Source organism: Electrona antarctica, assembly GCF_951216825.1.
Source record: "Electrona antarctica genome assembly, chromosome: 9".
NCBI lineage: Eukaryota > Metazoa > Chordata > Actinopteri > Myctophiformes > Myctophidae > Electrona > Electrona antarctica.
The window spans coordinates 4,543,965-4,561,464 of NC_136790.1; the positions used below are offsets into that span (position 1 = coordinate 4,543,965).

Below are 17,500 nucleotides of genomic sequence, written 5' to 3' on the forward strand. Positions count from 1 at the left end.
TGGTCGACCCACCGCTGATGCAGACCTCAAAGAGAGAGGGGAAATACACCTTACAGTATGGTCGACCCACCGCTGATGCAGACCTCAAAGAGAGAGGGAAATACACCTTACAGTATGGTCGACCCACCGCTGATGAAGACCTCAAAGAGAGAGGGAAATACACCTTACAGTATGGTCGACCCACCGCTGATGCAGACCTCAAAGAGAGAGGGAAATACACCTTACAGTATGGTCGACCCACCGCTGATGCAGACCTCAAAGAGAGAGGGAAATACACCTTAAAAGATTAACTTTTCATCGTGCATGTGATTTTCAGTGCATGGTTGTGGAAACTGCTGTGTGGGTGTGCTGGGCAACACATGCAGGACTTTGTCTTTATAATCGAATAGTAATATAGTTGAACAACAATTGCAACTGACTATTTCCACATAGAGAATGTACTGTGTAGGAGAGGTAACATCAGTGTAAAAGCAGTACTGTGTAGGTAACATCAGTGTAAAAGCAGTACTGTGTAGGTAACATCAGTGTAAAAGCAGTACTGTGTAGGTAACATCAGTGTAAAAGCAGTACTGTGTAGGTAACATCAGTGTAAAAGCAGTACTGTGTAGGTAACATCAGTGTAAAAGCAGTACTGTGTAGGTAACATCAGTGTAAAAGCACTAGGTAACATCAGTGTAAAAGCAGTACTGTGTAGGTAACATCAGTGTAAAAGCAGTACTGTGTAGGTAACATCAGTGTAAAAGCAGTACTGTGTAGGTAACATCAGTGTAAAAGCAGTACTGTGTAGGTAACATCAGTGTAAAAGCACTAGGTAACATCAGTGTAAAAGCAGTACTGTGTAGGTAACATCAGTGTAAAAGCACTAGGTAACATCAGTGTAAAAGCAGTACTGTGTAGGTAACATCAGTGTAAAAGCAGGTAGCAAGACGTAGGCATCAGGTTTCATGTTCCTCACTTTCCCTGTGAGTTCCTCTCTTTCTCAGGTGACACTTAATTGGTTTCACCGTCGGAACATCTTGTGTGTCACACTAATGCCATTGTATGTCAGCAGGACAGCATGTCCAGCAGAGAGGCTCTGTCCGCCAGCCTCATGTACAGCAGAGAGGCTCTGTACAGCAGCTACAAGGCTCTGTACAGCAGCTACAAGGCTCTGTACAGCAGCTACAAGGCTCTGTACAGCAGCTACAAGGCTCTGTACAGCAGCTACAAGGCTCTGTACAGCAGCTACAAGGCTCTGTCCGCCAGCCTCATGTACAGCAGCCACAAGGCTCTGTCCGCCACCTCATGTACAGCAGCTACAAGGCTCTGTACAGCAGCTACAAGGCTCTGTACAGCAGCTACAAGGCTCTGTACAGCAGCTACAAGGCTCTGTACAGCAGCTACAAGGCTCTGTCTGCCAGCCTCATGTACAGCAGCCACAAGGCTCTGTCCGCCACCTCATGTACAGCAGCTACAAGGCTCTGTACAGCAGCTACAAGGCTCTGTCCGCCAGCCTCATGTACAGCAGCTCCAAGGCTCTGTCCGCCAGCCTCATGTACAGCAGCTACAAGGCTCTGTCCGCCAGCCTCAACCGTACAGCAGCTACAAGGCTCTGTCCGCCAGCCTCATGTACAGCAGCTACAAGGCTCTGTCCACCAGCCTCATGTACAGCAGCTACAAGGCTCTGTACAGCAGCTACAAGGCTCTGTACAGCAGCTACAAGGCTCTGTCCACCAGCCTCATGTACAGCAGCTACTGTACAAGGCTCTGTCCACCAGCCTCATGTACAGCAGCTACAAGGCTCTGTCCACCAGCCTCATGTACAGCAGCTACTGTACAAGGCTCTGTCCGCCAGCCTCATGTACAGCAGCTACAAGGCTCTGTACAGCAGCTACAAGGCTCTGTACAGCAGCTACAAGGCTCTGTCCGCCACCTCATGTACAGCAGCTACAAGGCTCTGTCCGCCACCTCATGTACAGCAGCTACAAGGCTCTGTCCGCCACCTCATGTACAGCAGCTACAAGGCTCTGTCCACCAGCCTCATGTACAGCAGCTACAAGGCTCTGTCCGCCACCTCATGTACAGCAGCTACAAGGCTCTGTCCGCCAGCCTCAAGGGCTGAAATGCCCTTGAACAAGGCATCAACCACTACGATGAAATGTGTTCTATGAGCAGGGCCTGGCTGGAAACAAGTTCTTGAGCTTAGCCCAGATACCCTGGGTAAATATAGATTTCATTTCATTTCATTTCATGTACAGCAGCTACAAGGCTCTGTCCGCCAGCCTCAACCGTCATGCTGTTTTCTGTTGCCTGCTGACTCATTATGAATCTGATCCGCAGGAGCGAAATATGAGAGGACTCTGTCTGTCTGTCTGTCTGTCTGTCTGTCTGTCTGTCTGTCTGTCTGTCTGTCTGTCTGTCTGCCTGCCTGTCTGTCTGTCTGTCTGCCTGCCTGCCTGCCTGCCTGCCTGCGTCCATTTTGTACTCAACGGGTTGACCAATCGATCTGCATGCACATGGGCATTACGCAACTGGCACAGGCAGGGACTGACAGCAGATTTGTCAATTTCCCCAAATGTAAGCTTTTTATTAGAGACTAGTTTACTAGTCGACTAGTAAACTAGGCAACTAGTCAACTAGTAAAAATGACTAGAAGTGAATGCCCTAGTAGCTACTAGCTAGTATGCCAGCCAGGCTAATGGACATGTACCTGCGAGTACCCCAGATGGATGGCCATGCTGTGGTTTTGTTGGTTGTATCGGAGAGATTCCACAACCAATCGGCAGACAAACTCCTAAAACTCCTAAAAGAATGAATGGTTGATTATGCACGCTGACAGTTTATATATAGTTACATGGGCTGGACTCTAGCCTGATATTTGCTCACTCGTATATTCTCATTTGAACCGGAAGTTCAACTCAGTCCGCCATTTTGACAGTCATTCCAGGTCACTTATTCCTGCTTAAAGCAAGGAGTGAGGATTAAAACTTAAAAGGCATCTCTGAGGAGCTGTAAGCGAGGAATCGAGCCGCATCCTCCCATGAAGCTTAACCCATTTTGACCTGAGATCAGATTCTAAAAATGTCTTCTACATCCTGACAGTTTTCTGAAAAAGCTATGTTTCTGTCAGTCGTTCTTCAATTTAGACCTACAAGCTCTGAGCTTGTAGATCTGCTATTTTTCAATAGCTAAAGCATAACATAATGCTAACACTAAAAGGGGTTGCCGCCCAAAATGCGTTAAGAGCATGATGTTAATGACCCTGTCCCCACAGCTGGCAATGTTATGTATGCGTCGTTGTAGCGGAGAACGCCAAAACTATAGTAGGGCGAAAATGAACTGTGGCAAAAGTAAATAGTGTTCTCTCATTGCCATGAATGCACCAGCGGGTTTGTTGTGTTTAAACAGAGTCACAAAGGTATGGATCTGCTGTGTCATCATCACAAAGGTATGGATCTGCTGTGTCATCATCCCAGAAATAGATATCACTCAACATGGCACAGAAACTGATCTGCTACTTCTCTAAACAACACTTCCTCAAGACACAAGGAGATGAGATTCAGGTGACTATGGTTTTGGTAGACAGTGGAACATATGTACAGACGGTGCCGTCTCCAGGCACAAATCAGCAGGGGGGCATACTTTTTTCCAAAGGGGGCACATAATTTTTCAAACCCCCATATGTGTAACAAATAGTCACCTATCAACAAAGTGATGCTTGAAAAAGGCTAGTAGCCTACAATTATGCAGCAGCACCAACAACAAACAAAGAAATACATATACAATAATACAATATGTTGAGCATTATAATGTCTTCTGCATGCATATACTACCTTGTATTTCTATTAACTATTCAATTAATTTGAACATGTATATATTTACAATAATCATGGAGAACTTAACATTTGTAAAACATTAAAATATTGGTAGTGTAGGGTACTACTGGCCAATCTGGACTGGAGGAGCACACCATCCAATCTGGGGGGGCAATGCCCCCCAATGCCCCCCCCCCCCCCCCCCCCCCGTTAGAGACGCCACTGTGTACAGACATTAGGAGAGAGTGTATTTGAAAGGTTATTGGCATTGAGATAAGGGCATGATTCAGTAGCTTTGAGACATTCAAGCAATTTGTCCATGTCTGCATGTAGTTGGGGAAGGCATCCCTGGCTATGTATGTGTTCCAACCTATTGTGCAACTGATTCTATAAAGACAGAAACAGTCTGTAGTTCATTAAGATATGGACTATATTATGGTTGCAAATGCTTTGCTTAGAATTTTTGAAACCCCAAATCCTACCATGCTCCTAAGAGCTACCCCTCAGTGAGGAGTTAAGTTAAGGCAAGCTGTTTTAGGGCCTCACACTGCGCAAACAAAGTTCAATAAACAAACAGTTCTGTTGGTTTGTTCTGTTGAGGCTCTTGTCGACTATGGAACTATGAAAACCGTGCCTTGACGTGAAACGTATGCCTCGGGTTCTGAATATGTTTCTATAAACGTTTCTGTTTATTAAAGCGTTAAGAGAGAATACAGTGCTCTAACATAAAAAAAGTAGCTACATTAATCCTGTGTATATATCTATTATACATTTGAAAACGTGTGCCCAAGCCCAGGAAAGGAACATAAAGTCACCAGCTACTACGTCACTGACACGCTGCAACACGCTGCAACACACACTGCAACAACACACTAACACGACACAGCCTTACCCTCCGCGTCGATCCACGGCTATCTCCTCATGTCGCGCCGCACGCCCACACTCAACAACACCCGCGTAAAAACTGTCATTGCACTGACACTACAGCCGCCTCCCGTCCAGACTCACAAACAATATCAATATCAATAATAAACACAAACACGCCACAAGCACCGACACCCCCGCCTAATTTGTTGCCAGGTCTATGAAAACAAGCCCAGCAAAAATGCCATTCAACACGCTACTTACAACTCGCTTACAATTCGCGGACCTGGCAACACTGCATCCTGTTTTCCCATTGGCTACGGTTGCTACAACACGCATTTGCACTGCATCATGGGAGCAACACAGCTTAATGTAGGGGTCACCGATTGCTGTGCTACATCCCCCTCATGTTCTCACCACCCCGTTCGGCTACACCACACACACTAACCTACACAATTCTCCACATGCAACACAGGGCCCTTATTGGCTAGCCCCCTCACATGGCGATCCCCACACCCGAGGCGCATATATGGAGACGAACAACAACAGCAACACCACACGCACACGCGCGCGCTGCAACAACAAAAAGCTACGTACAGTGTGTGTGTGTGTGTGTGTGTGCGCGCGCGCGCGCGGGGGGGGGGGCATTTGGATCGCCGCGCGATGCAGCGCAAATTGCACTACACTACACAGGGCTCGACAGTGCGACTACGTACTCGCATTTGCTACTTCACATATCACCGTGCAAGTTGTACAATTCACTTTGTAGCACCGGTGCGACTACACAATCCGATCTTTAAAGCTAAACGTTGCGCAGTTTACATCCAAAAGAATGTGTCACTCTCTCGGTTCTGCACCGCTGCTGGAGAAGTATAGCACTGTCGAAGGCAGCGCAACTAATCCCCCCCCCCCCCCCCCCCAGCGAGGGAGGAGAGAGAGAGAGTGGCAGTGGCAGCCAGCAGCGATGTAAGATGAGCCTGTGCATTTCACGCTTTACACCCTATATAACTTCAACGCATAGGCAATCAAGTCAAGACCATTAATTAATGACTGCTGTGTAGGGCTGACGATTGCGCGATGCTTATATGTACAGGATTCTATAGGTCACCACTTTTGGTGTGACACACACACGGCTCCTGTCTCTGTACCTGTGGACTTCTGTATCGCAACGCGGGGCAACGCAACTCTGGGATGAGCGGGCCGAAGGCCCGCGAAATTCTAGTTGTTTACATTTATCATACATTCATCAAGTATTAAACATTTTAAACAAATGTGCTAGTTTGATTTATTTGTGCAATAGGTTAACGCTATCTCCACCGCTAGCTGTTAGCATAAACCCCAGTTCCCAGTGCCAGCATACGCGTTCACTTTAAAAGTCGTCGTCGTCCCCCCCCCCCCCCCTGCACTGTGAATCTATTTTCAATCCCATAGTTGGAAGGGGCGGCGGTGGCTCAGGGGTAGAGTGGCTGGATGGTAACCGCAAGGTTGCCTGTTCGATCCTGGGCTCCCCCAGAGTTAGTGTCGAAGTGTCCTTGAGCAAGACACTGAACCCCTAATCGCTCCTGATGTGCTGGTTGGTGCCTTGCATGGTTTCCGCTGCCATCGGTGTGTGAATTAATGCACAATCTATGTAAAGCACCTTGGATAAAGGTGCTATATAAATGCACCATTTACCATTTTGGCACGGTGGGGCGTTGCTATAGGAACCGGACCAATGTTAAAAGCTTCCGTAGGCCTCAACCATTATATAGACCTAGCGTCGACGTCCGTATATATACGTACGTACCTGCAGGGAAAGAAAGAGTTAAGTGAGATGTAACCAATATGGCTCATGAAGTCTAGTCATAATGTGATGATGCATATAGAGGGTATGCGCGTGACATCATCATCAAACCAGGAAGTTATGCAGGAACGCCTACTGAGTGGCAAAAACTACTTTCTGGCCTTGACAGCCCATACATCCACACAGAAAAGTCATACACTGACAATGTTAAACTCACTTTGCCTGTTGCTTTGCCACTCGATTTGCCACTCACTTTAAGCATGCGCATACCCTCTATATAGAGTAATAGCACAGTGGTGTATGTTTAACGTTCTTTCTAAATGCAAACTATGACATAGGCGCAAAATGGCCGAGTTTGTTAGTGTTTGGAGCAGTGTTTGGGCCCCAGTATCAGTATATATGTTCTTGATGATAAGACTAGGATTATACAAACTCGGACTATTCACCGTGAAAAGGAAAGAGTTAATTCAGTAGTAGTTTATGGTGATGGATGGTGATGGACCATATCTTCATGACCGTTTGCCCACATCTCAACCTCCGTCACTCCAATAATACGAGCCACACTCCCACACTCAAGACCCCCCCCCCCCCCCTTCTGCCCACAATGGCATGGGGTTTAGGTGATCAGATTACAGTGACAAAACACACATGGGCATTGTTAACAGGGAGTTTGCATTTCCACCCCGTGAACATGGCTCTCATTGTGCCCGGGCCTCGGAGAGAGTGCTTTTCATTTTGGAGGAATAAACGGCTATAGGACAAACAGGACCCCATGTGTCTCTGCGGCGCACCATCTCCTCAAGGCTCCGAGGGAGAAACCGGATCTGTCTTTTCAGGGACCCTCGCGCGCTGAAAGACCCCCGGTGTGGTTTGTTCGCTCCCAGCACTTCTCAGGCGAAGAAACCGAATCCCGCTCGCGACACGATCACGCGGATCAGCGGGGGGGGGGGGGGGGGGGGGGGGGGGGGGCGGGGGGGGGGCGGCAGAAAAAGCAACGCCAATCTGAGCTTTAAACACCCGCCTTCTTGTCAATATTTTTGATAGATTTCATGTTATTTCATCAGGACCCCTGCCAAGAATTTAATTGTTACACGCGTGATGGGGTAATTACATGTTTTCTCTGAACACTGTGTGGGTTATTAATATTACAGTACAAAGGGGGCCGTCTGTACTGTAATATTAATAACCCTTTCATCTCGGGGCCGTCCTCCACATTGTCTCCACGGCCCTCATGATCCACGCTATGAAAGAGGATATCTAACAGCCCCTCCGAGGGCATCTCGCGCAAATCAATTCATTACCTCCAAAACATTTGGCGAGAAGGCCAAGGCGCATCTTTCATAAATCAATTCATTACCCAAAACCACTGGCAGCTGAAAGGCATGGATGGACTGACCACAGTCTCACGCAGTGCTATCAACTTTCAACTGTAGAAGAAGATGAATGAGAGCAGAAAGCAATTGGTGGCAGCCTTCTGTACAAAAAAAAATAAAAGATTAGCTTCTGAACAATGGGGGCCAACCACTGAGTACTAACCTTTTTCAGGTTTAACCCATGTTGGGCGGGAACCCCTTTTGGTGTTAGCATTATGTTATGCTTTAGCTATTGAAAAATAGCAGATCTACAAGCTCATAGCGCGCCACCGAGTGGCGCGCTATGAGCTTGTAGGTCTGCTATTTTTGAAAAAAATCGAAGAACGACTGACATAGAAACATAGCTTTTTCAGAAAACTGTCAGGATACAGAAGACATTTTTAGAATCTGATCTCAGGTCAAAATGGTTTAATGGTTTTATTTGCCGTTTCTGGTACCATATGCACACCATCCTCCACCTTGTTTGTGGCGAGTCTCATAACTATTGTATGGAGCCATAAAACTCCATCTCCCTCCTGCATAGCGGTTTGCTGCACGCCACAACTGTCCATCTCCCTCCTGCATAGCGGTTTGCTGCACGCCACAACTGTACTCTCACAGATAATGCATCTGTCTCATAAAGCTTTAATGGCTCACTCAATGTGTGTCCATGTGATCACAGAAGACACGCCGACACCGAGAAGAACTGTCACAACCATTGTGTGTGTGTGTGTGTGTGTGTGTGTGTGTGTGTGTGTGTGCGTGCGTGCGTGCGTGCGTGCGTGCGTGCGTGCGTGCGTGCGTGCGTGCGTGCGTGCGTGCGTGCGTGCGTTGATTGATGTGTACTGTGTACGTGTAAAGGTGGCCTTACACTAGCCGATAATCGGGCATTTTTGACGCTCGGGGGGTGTCCGACTCAATCGGGCACCCCCCGCGCGCGATCGGGATCGGCCCGATCAACATCAAGAATGTTTGATATTTGCTCGGCCCCGCTCCGATTATCCTGTAGTGTGTGGTGCTGTCAGATTTCAAATGCCCGATTATCGGCTAGTGTAAGGCCACCTTAAATGTACGTGCTTGCGTGCATGTAATGATGTGTGTTATGTGTCTGTGATTGTGTGTGGGTTAATCTGCCTCAGTCTAAGTCTAGTACGCAATAATAGGTTCTGGCCTTGTTGGTATACAGCAGGCAGCGCAACACTCTCACCACACTGCAGGAGCAGAGGCTGTATCAATCCAACCTTTCTTCAGGAAGACTTTGATTAGCGAACCACGGTAAATAAACCATAACCAGAATTTGATGGCTGGATGGGGGGGATGCTACACACTGTACACAGTAAAGATTCTCAGTGTTCTTTTTTTTGTTTTGTTTTGTTTTTAAAACAAAAATAAATTAATAAACATTGCCTAGTTACAAAGGATAAATGAACACTGGAGATTTGACTGTGCTGCACTGACAAGGTGAATAACCGACACCTGACAAGGTGAATAACCTGACAAGGTGAATAACCTGACAAGGTGAATAACCTGACAAGGTGAATAACCTGACAAGGTGAATAACCGACACCTGACAAGGTGAATAACCTGACAAGGTGAATAACCGACACCTGACAAGGTGAATAACAGACACCTGACAAGGTGAATAACAGACACCTGATTGATGCTGTGAGCAGACGGATCGGGTACATACAGTACATACACTACCGTACAGTAGTACCTTACTCTATCTCAGGGGTTCTCAACGTTTTTGGCTGGAACTGCTTTGGCCATGTTTGACCCCCGCAGACCTACAAGCTCATAGCGCGCCACTCGGTGGCGCGCTATGAGCTTGTAGATCTGCTATTTTTCAATAGCTAAAGTAGAACATAATGCTTAGTTAAAACACCAAAAGGTGTTCCCGTCCAGAATAATAGAGAATATATCTCATAAATGAATACTGAAACAGATATAATCATTAAGGAAAGTTTATGCATGTACTATGTCTACTATGTAAACTCTTCATTTCCATTTTTTATAACCACTCAGTTGATAAAAAATAATAATAATGAAAAATTTAAATTAAAAAATAAATGAAAATAATTTGGGGACCCCCCCAAAATAATTTGGCGACCCCCTGAGGGGTCACGACCCACGGGTTGAGAACCCCTGCTCTATCTAACACGCCTTCCCAGCTGAACTGGATGCGTCTCTAAATTGTATAATCCCATTTCACATACACACACACACACACACACACACACACACACACACACACACACACACACACACACACACACAACCGCCCCCCCCCCCCCCCTCCCCCCATGAGATGTTCCAATCCACAACACACGCAGCGAATTACATGTAGGTCAGAAAAACAAGCCAGATTCTGTGTAATTATGTGGGGGTGTGGAATTAAGCGGCGGCTTGCCACGGCGTAGCTAACTTTCACCACGATGCCATTTTATTGGCCTGTAGGAAGACAACCAGTGAGTTGTCCTCATTAGCGCTAATCGAGCGGGGCCCGAATCCGGACACTTGACAAGAACTGGGGGGGGATGTTGTGGGGTGATTACGGTACTAGAGAGAGAGGCAACAGCAACAACAACTGGTGATCACAGGTGGGTGGTTTGTTGGGCTGCTGGCTGGAGCAGCGTGAGGCCTGTCTGTCCGTTTCTCACTTTGCCGCCCCGCTGATCGGGGGTCTCTGAGCACGTCGGGGCGATACCACCTGCTGCAGAGCAGACAGGGCCTGGCGCGGATGAACAGCCAGCCTACGCAAACTGATGTTTGCGAAATAGAGGATTGATGTTTGTCCTTATAGACCAGAGAATGTGTAACAGTACCTAGAAATTGCTGAGAAATGTTGAAAAAGGTACACTGCGGTGCATATACACACACACAGTACACTGTACACACAGTACACACAGTACACACAGTACACTGCAGTGCATATACACACAAACCTAAAGGTACACTGCAGTGCATATACACACAAACCTAAAGGTACACTGCAGTGCATATACACACAAACCTAAAGGTACACTGCAGTGCATATACACACAAACCTAAAGGTACACTGCAGTGCATATACACACAAACCTAAAGGTACACTGCAGTGCATATACACACAAACCTAAAGGTACACTGCAGTGCATATACACACAAACCTAAAGGTACACTGCAGTGCATATACACACAAACCTAAAGTTACACTGCAGTGCATATACACACAAACCTAAAGGTACACTGCAGTGCATATACACACAAACCTAAAGGTACACTGCAGTGCATATACACACAAACCTAAAGGTACACTGCAGTGCATATACACACAAACCTAAAGGTACACTGCAGTGCATATACACACAAACCTAAAGGTACACTGCAGTGCATATACACACACAGTACACTGTACACACAGTACACACAGTACACACAGCACACTGCAGTGCATATACACACACACCTCCCATGGGCACTACAGCAGTGAATCGAGGCAAGTGAAGAGGCTTCTCTGCCTCGAGACCAAAGAGGAGCTCAAAGTGAAGAGGCTTCTCTGCCTTAGAGACCAAAGAGGAGCTCAAATCAATCTTCAGGGTGCTTTCCACCGGCACAGGATGAATTAAGGAATTATTAAATGGAATATATCCTTATATCGTATAGTATGCACAAGCATTATACCCGGTCCTGACTTTAACGGAAGTCCTCCCATCGGGAGCCTCTATTCTTTGTAGAACACAGTGGAAGTTCAGGAATTCGTTCTACATGGTGGTAGAGTATGGACAGTCATAAATATCTTTGGGAATGGGGGAGAACTGGGCTGAGTTATGACAGACCTCTGTGATTGGAGTCCAAACACCTGTGATCAGGCACTCCCTCGTGCCTTTATGGCGGCTCAGAAGAAATGAAGCAGACACGTTTGACTGTCACACACTTCAAAAGAGGGGCAATATATCTCCAGCCCACACGGCCCACCCCCTCCGAGTCAGAACTGTCTCATGAAGGGGATGTTCAGCGTCTATTGGAAGCGTAAAGAGCGACCATGATTCATGTGCAAAATTGCGGCGATGGCATGTTGATGAGTGAGTGTTGCATGCCATGGACGTGTTCAACATGCAGCCGTTTTTCATGAACTTATATTGTCAGAATCATTGGGAATACGTGGATGTGGCCAAGAGCTCACAATGGTATACACTGACAAGCACAGTATATATGTGCGCCATATGGAATGTATGTTTTAGTGTCTGGATTTACTCTGTTATGAGGACAGAGCTGGGCCGGCTCATTGGGCTTAGCAGAGTTGATGAAAACACCAGTGGTAATAATAATACGAGCATTGAGCCTTTCTTACCTCTACAAACAGTCCCATTCTCCACGGGCTCGTTCCCGGCCTTGCACATGCAGCGCCCGATGGGCACCATCCACTCCCCGTCCCCGTTGCAGTACAGCTTTATGGGCACGTCCACCTCCTCCGCGTTGGGGATGCACACGCCCCGCGCCGCCACCAGGGACGTGCTCTCGGCGCCGGACAGCGTCTCCTGGAAGAGTGCCCCGTTGGTGATGATGCGCGGGCACTTGCGGTAGAAGACGCGCACGGCGATGAGCGACATGCACCCGCCGTAGTCCTGGAAGGCCAGGTAGAAGCCGCTGCGCGACACGGGGCCAAAGCTCCGCACCTCCGTGTTGATCTTCATCACGCGGCCGCCCAGGTCCACCTGGGAGAAGCTCTCGTCGGCCGCGATGGTGTCCACCTTGGTCCACGGGTTCTCCATCCAGGGCGGCGACGTCCGCGTGGCCGTGTCGGCGTCCGACTCATAGTAGTACAGGTTGAACGTCTCCTTGCAGGAGCCGGGCACGTTGGGGATGCTGCTGCAGTCGCGCACCGAGAACTTCATCTCCACGTGGATGCGCTGCGCGCCGCGCCGCCGGATGTACTTGGTCCGCACCCAGTTGTTCTGGTTGTTGTCGAACACGTTGCACACCTGGTACGTGCGGATGGTGTTCATGTTCTCGTCGTAGCCGCTCACCTCCTCCCACTGTCGGCACACAAAGGACACACAGACACATGGAATAAAGCAAATTATTATTACGTGGCTCGATGTGTTATTTCTTGATATCAGACAGCTGGCCTAATCAAAGGCTCAAAGACCTGCTGGGCTGCTTGGATGTTACGCTGTACCCAACATGACGGCCACGCAAACAAACACATTTGCGAGACATACGCGATGCAGTGCCAGTACCTGCATTTTTTTCTCCATTTGTTCAACACTCATTTGCTTGTTTCCGAGGCGACTCATTGCGCTCTGTGGGACCAACTTGGAATACTTTCATTACCGTAAGCAAGGAAATACATCGTTTTGATGTCACTTTTGGGTGAATTCATGTATTAAGTAGCCGTGTAATAAGCGGGATAATGCATGGCTAGGTGGACATTGTTGATAGATAAATCACCCTGTTGGTGTTTTATCCATCCACATTATCCCTTACATAAAATCTCATGACTGAAGTTTAATGACGATGTTTAGGTATTGCGATTAAAACTGGATTTGAGGCATTCTGAAAACATGCATGTTTAACAGAAGATGCTTCTGAACAGGATTTCTATTACGACAGTATAGTTTGACTACTTCAAATAAAGTTACTCTAACCGAACATGGCAGATCTACAAGCTCACAACAGATCATAGAAAACATGACACCATCTCCCTACTCTCTACTAACATGGCAGATCTACAAGCTCACAACAGATCATAGAAAACATGACACCATCTCCCTACTCTCTACTAACATGGCAGATCTACAAGCTCACAACAGTTAATAACATGAACATGACACCATCTCTCTACTCATACTAACATGGCGTGTCAGTGATTGCATGACAATTATTTTTACTTTTCTTTTTACTTTTTTACTACGGTTTTCATCGCACTCGCAATGCAATCACTTCAAATGAAATTATGAAAACAATTAAGGATAAGATTGTTAAAGAAAAATGGGTACCTGAAGCCATTCAATCGCCTCCTATCAACTGTTAAGGTGTGGTACTGTGTTAAGGTGTGGTACTGTGTTAAGGTGTGGTACTGTGTTAAGGTGTGGTACTGTGTTAAGGTGTGGTACTGTGCACCTGTAGTCTTTTGTGATTATAATCCAGGGTTCTCCAATAGGCGGCCCGCGGGCCATTTGCGGCCCGCAGAGCACCCCCTTGTGGCCCATTTTAGGGGGTCCCAGATATAAATGGCATTAAATGGGGGTCAGTAGCCTATGCATGTCAAACTGGGCATCCTTTTCAAATGGGGTCTTGCCCTGAAAATGAATTTTCAGGGCAAGACCTCGACCTTGTGCGTGCGGACTCGGCCCCCAGCCTGGTAACCTAGTCAAAATATGGCCCTTGAGGAAAATGAATTGGGGAACCCTGTTATAATCTATCACTTCACTAATACAAATGCGCGGTTGAGAATGAATGTCCTATCATTTGTGAATCAAGTGTTGGTGTTTTTTGTTTTGTTTTATCAATTAATGTTGAATTCATTGACTTGGAATTGACCCCAAGTCAGGATTATAGAACGGGGGGCATAATGGGGTCTCTGGCTGACAGGTAGGACCACACACACACTGTAGAAGCTGCTATTTGCACAGTAAGCAGCAGCTGGAGACCCGATTTGGCTTGCAACGCCAACCTTGCTACTGTTAGAAGACCTTACAGTCAAGATGAATAACTCCTACAATATAAAGAACAGGTGTTAGTCCCACAAAGTACTCAAATGCTCCGGGATTCAAAATGAGTAAAGGTAAAAAAAAGTATTGGCATCAAAATGCCTTCAAGTACCAACAATAAAAGTACAGTGGTGGAATGAACTTCCCACTGATGTTAGGACAGCAGAGTCACTGCCCATATTTCGCCGCAGGTTGAAAACCCACCTCTTCAGGAAACACTACCCTTCCTCTCTGCCTGACCTACTTGTTGTTAACTAGTTGTACGAACGCTTGTTTTCTATTGTTGTATTATTTATTGGATCTTGTTTAGTCGATACACTTAATTGTTTTAGCTCATGCTCATTTGATTTAGCTATTTTGTCTCATCTGTTTAAGGAAATAGGTAGCTGATATATTGCACTTTTACCTTAGCGCTAGGTATACTCTTGGTTGCTTGTTTTTGCAGAAAATGCACTAAAGACTTCTGGTGATTAGTAGTTTTTGTTCCCTACCTATGTTGAATACACTTATTGTAAGTCGCTTTGGATAAAAGCGTCTGCTAAATGACTGTAATGTAATGTAAAAGTACTCATCATTATGCGTCGCACCGCCACGCATTGTGAGCTTGTAGATCGGATATTTTTTAAATGGCCGAAATGTATAGGGCTGAAGTGGTTAATGTATGTTTTGTAATAATAATCTAAATCTACAAAGTAAATAATAACAAGTTTTTCAAATAAATGTAGTGGAGTAAAAGTACAATATTTGGATCTGAGATGTAGTGGAGCAGAAGTAAAAGTGTTGGAAATTGGAATACAAATACCTAACATGTTTACTTAAGTAAATGTACTTAAGTAAATGTACTTCACTTTACACCACTGCTCATACAATATGAAGAACAGGTGTTAGTCCCTGCTCGTCATTCCCTGCTTGGAGGTCAGTTTGACTTTGAACTCCATTCATATTGAACCCCAACCTCTCTTTGCTGGTTAATAATACAGCATTCTTTATCAATTATTCCATTCAGAGATGGACATGAATATAACAAAAGGGGGAGGGTTGATTTTTTTAGAATTCTTCCTGGACTGGTTGAGTTGGAAGTCAATTGACACCCAGCCCTCTTTGAAGTGCAACTCCATGTCCTCTGGTTGAAACACCCAGCCCTCTTTGAAGTGCAGCTCCATGTCCTCTGGTTGAAACAGCAGGAAAATGTAATGCTTTTACAGAAATGGGAGAAGTGACATAAAAGCACTCCTCCAGAGAATAAAAGGCTCCCGGTTTATGAGACGGCGTGTCCCACTTTTCCGTAGTTTTATAGGATACATTCACAGCACACACTGTAATTGGTTATTGACATTAGTGAAAGCCTACGTTCACTGTTTTAACCAATTCAGGCCTGACGTCGAAATTTTAAAAAAAGTTTTCTAAATCATGACAATTTTCTGAAAGATTTGAGGCACATTTTAAAGATTTTTCAAAAATAGCAGACCTACAAGTTCATAGCGCGCCACTCGGTGGCGCGCTATGAACTTGTAGATCTGCTATTTTTCAATAGCTAAATTATAACATAATGTTTAAAACACCAAAAGGGGTTCCCACTTCCCGCCCAGAATGGGTTAAGGGGACTGGCTTACATCGCAGGACTGTAAGACACTTGACATGAATTTACCATAATCTAAGTCACGCTCCAATCAATTCAGCAGAATCGTATTATAAAAGGTAATCAAATCAAGAAAAATTAAAGAACAAATTTCCCTTTGGAGATTTCTTCTGGGTATAGTTTACTCCGAGAATCCTGCATAATGCACGCAAATTTACATGCGCTCTTACAGGCTCCAGATGCAACCTCTGCGGTTTTCCAATCCACTTGGCTACGGATCAGAACCCAAAAGGCCCTCTGCTAGAAAAGAAAGAAAAGAACAAAAAAAAACTCCATGCATTCTAACCAGTGTTGTTTTTGGCAGCAAATTTTGATTTCAGTTTTAGTCGTAGTCTTTTGAATAGTTTTAATTTAGTTTTAGTCACATTTTAGTCACCTGGAATGTTTTAGTGTTAGTCTAGTTTTAGTTGACTAAATGTCATAAGATTTTAGTCGACTAAATCTACAGTTGATTAGTCGACTAAAATGTATTTTGGCGGGCCTTGATGCCGTCGTAATGACTGTTTTTACACTTGCTGAAAATAGCAGATCTACAAGCTCACAACGCGTCGCAGCGCGACGCGTTGTGAGCTTGTAGATCTGCTATTTTCAGCATGCAACCAAGTGTAAAATGACTTATACCGAATCTCTTATCCACTAGTCCCTTCCTAGCATTTTAGTCTAGTTTTTATCTGTTGACGAAATTGTCAATACATTTAGTGTCAGTTTTAGTCCTCATAGCTTAGTTTCCATTTAGTTTTCGTCAGTGAAAAAAGGTAGTCGACGAACATTTTTCGTCTTAGTTTTAGTCGACGAAAACAACACTGATTCTAAACTGCCAAGTGAATCATGACCTTTGACCCCAGACTATGAGCGGTCAGGAAAAACCTTCTTTAACCCGTTAAAGAAACCCCTATTTTTTTTTTTTTAACGTTTTCCCCCCCGGCCAGAAATGGCAGAAATAGCCAATCTACGCATTGCGATGCAAAGCGTTGCAGGTCAGCTATTTGCCCTATAACTAAGTATATAGGGCTTAAGTGCTTAACCCCCAGAGCCTCTTCGCACCAGCCCGCTCCCTGCACTAGCTCTCAAACCCCGCTCTTTCCTCCACCCTTCCCTTCCCTTCACTCTTCACTTCACAGCTGACATAATTTCCCAAATTAGTGTGTGCTTAGTGAGGATTTTGACAGCGTTTTGACAGGTCGAGAGAATAAAGTCACCCTTTCCTGTTGCGGAGTGGCATTCCATCAAACACTCTGACTAATTAGAACGGCATTTGTTTTTAATTCCCATGTCTCAATTAATCACTGCTATGTGAAATGTTAAGGTTTTTTCTTGTTCTTTCCTCCCCCCCCCCCCCCTCCACAATTCTTGCAACCCATTCTCCAGCTCGA

General features: G+C 45.8%; 1 protein-coding gene across 1 annotated transcript in view; it reads right to left on the bottom strand.

Moving 5' to 3' along the window:
- Window positions 1-17,500, bottom strand: part of ephb2b (eph receptor B2b) — a 228,846-nt gene that overhangs the window by 143,462 nt on the left and 67,884 nt on the right. Inside the window, exon 3 of the mRNA XM_079509890.1 lies at window positions 12,127-12,811. Within this exon, the coding sequence (XP_079366016.1) occupies window positions 12,127-12,811 (685 nt within the window). The remainder of the gene's footprint in view (window positions 1-12,126; window positions 12,812-17,500) is intronic.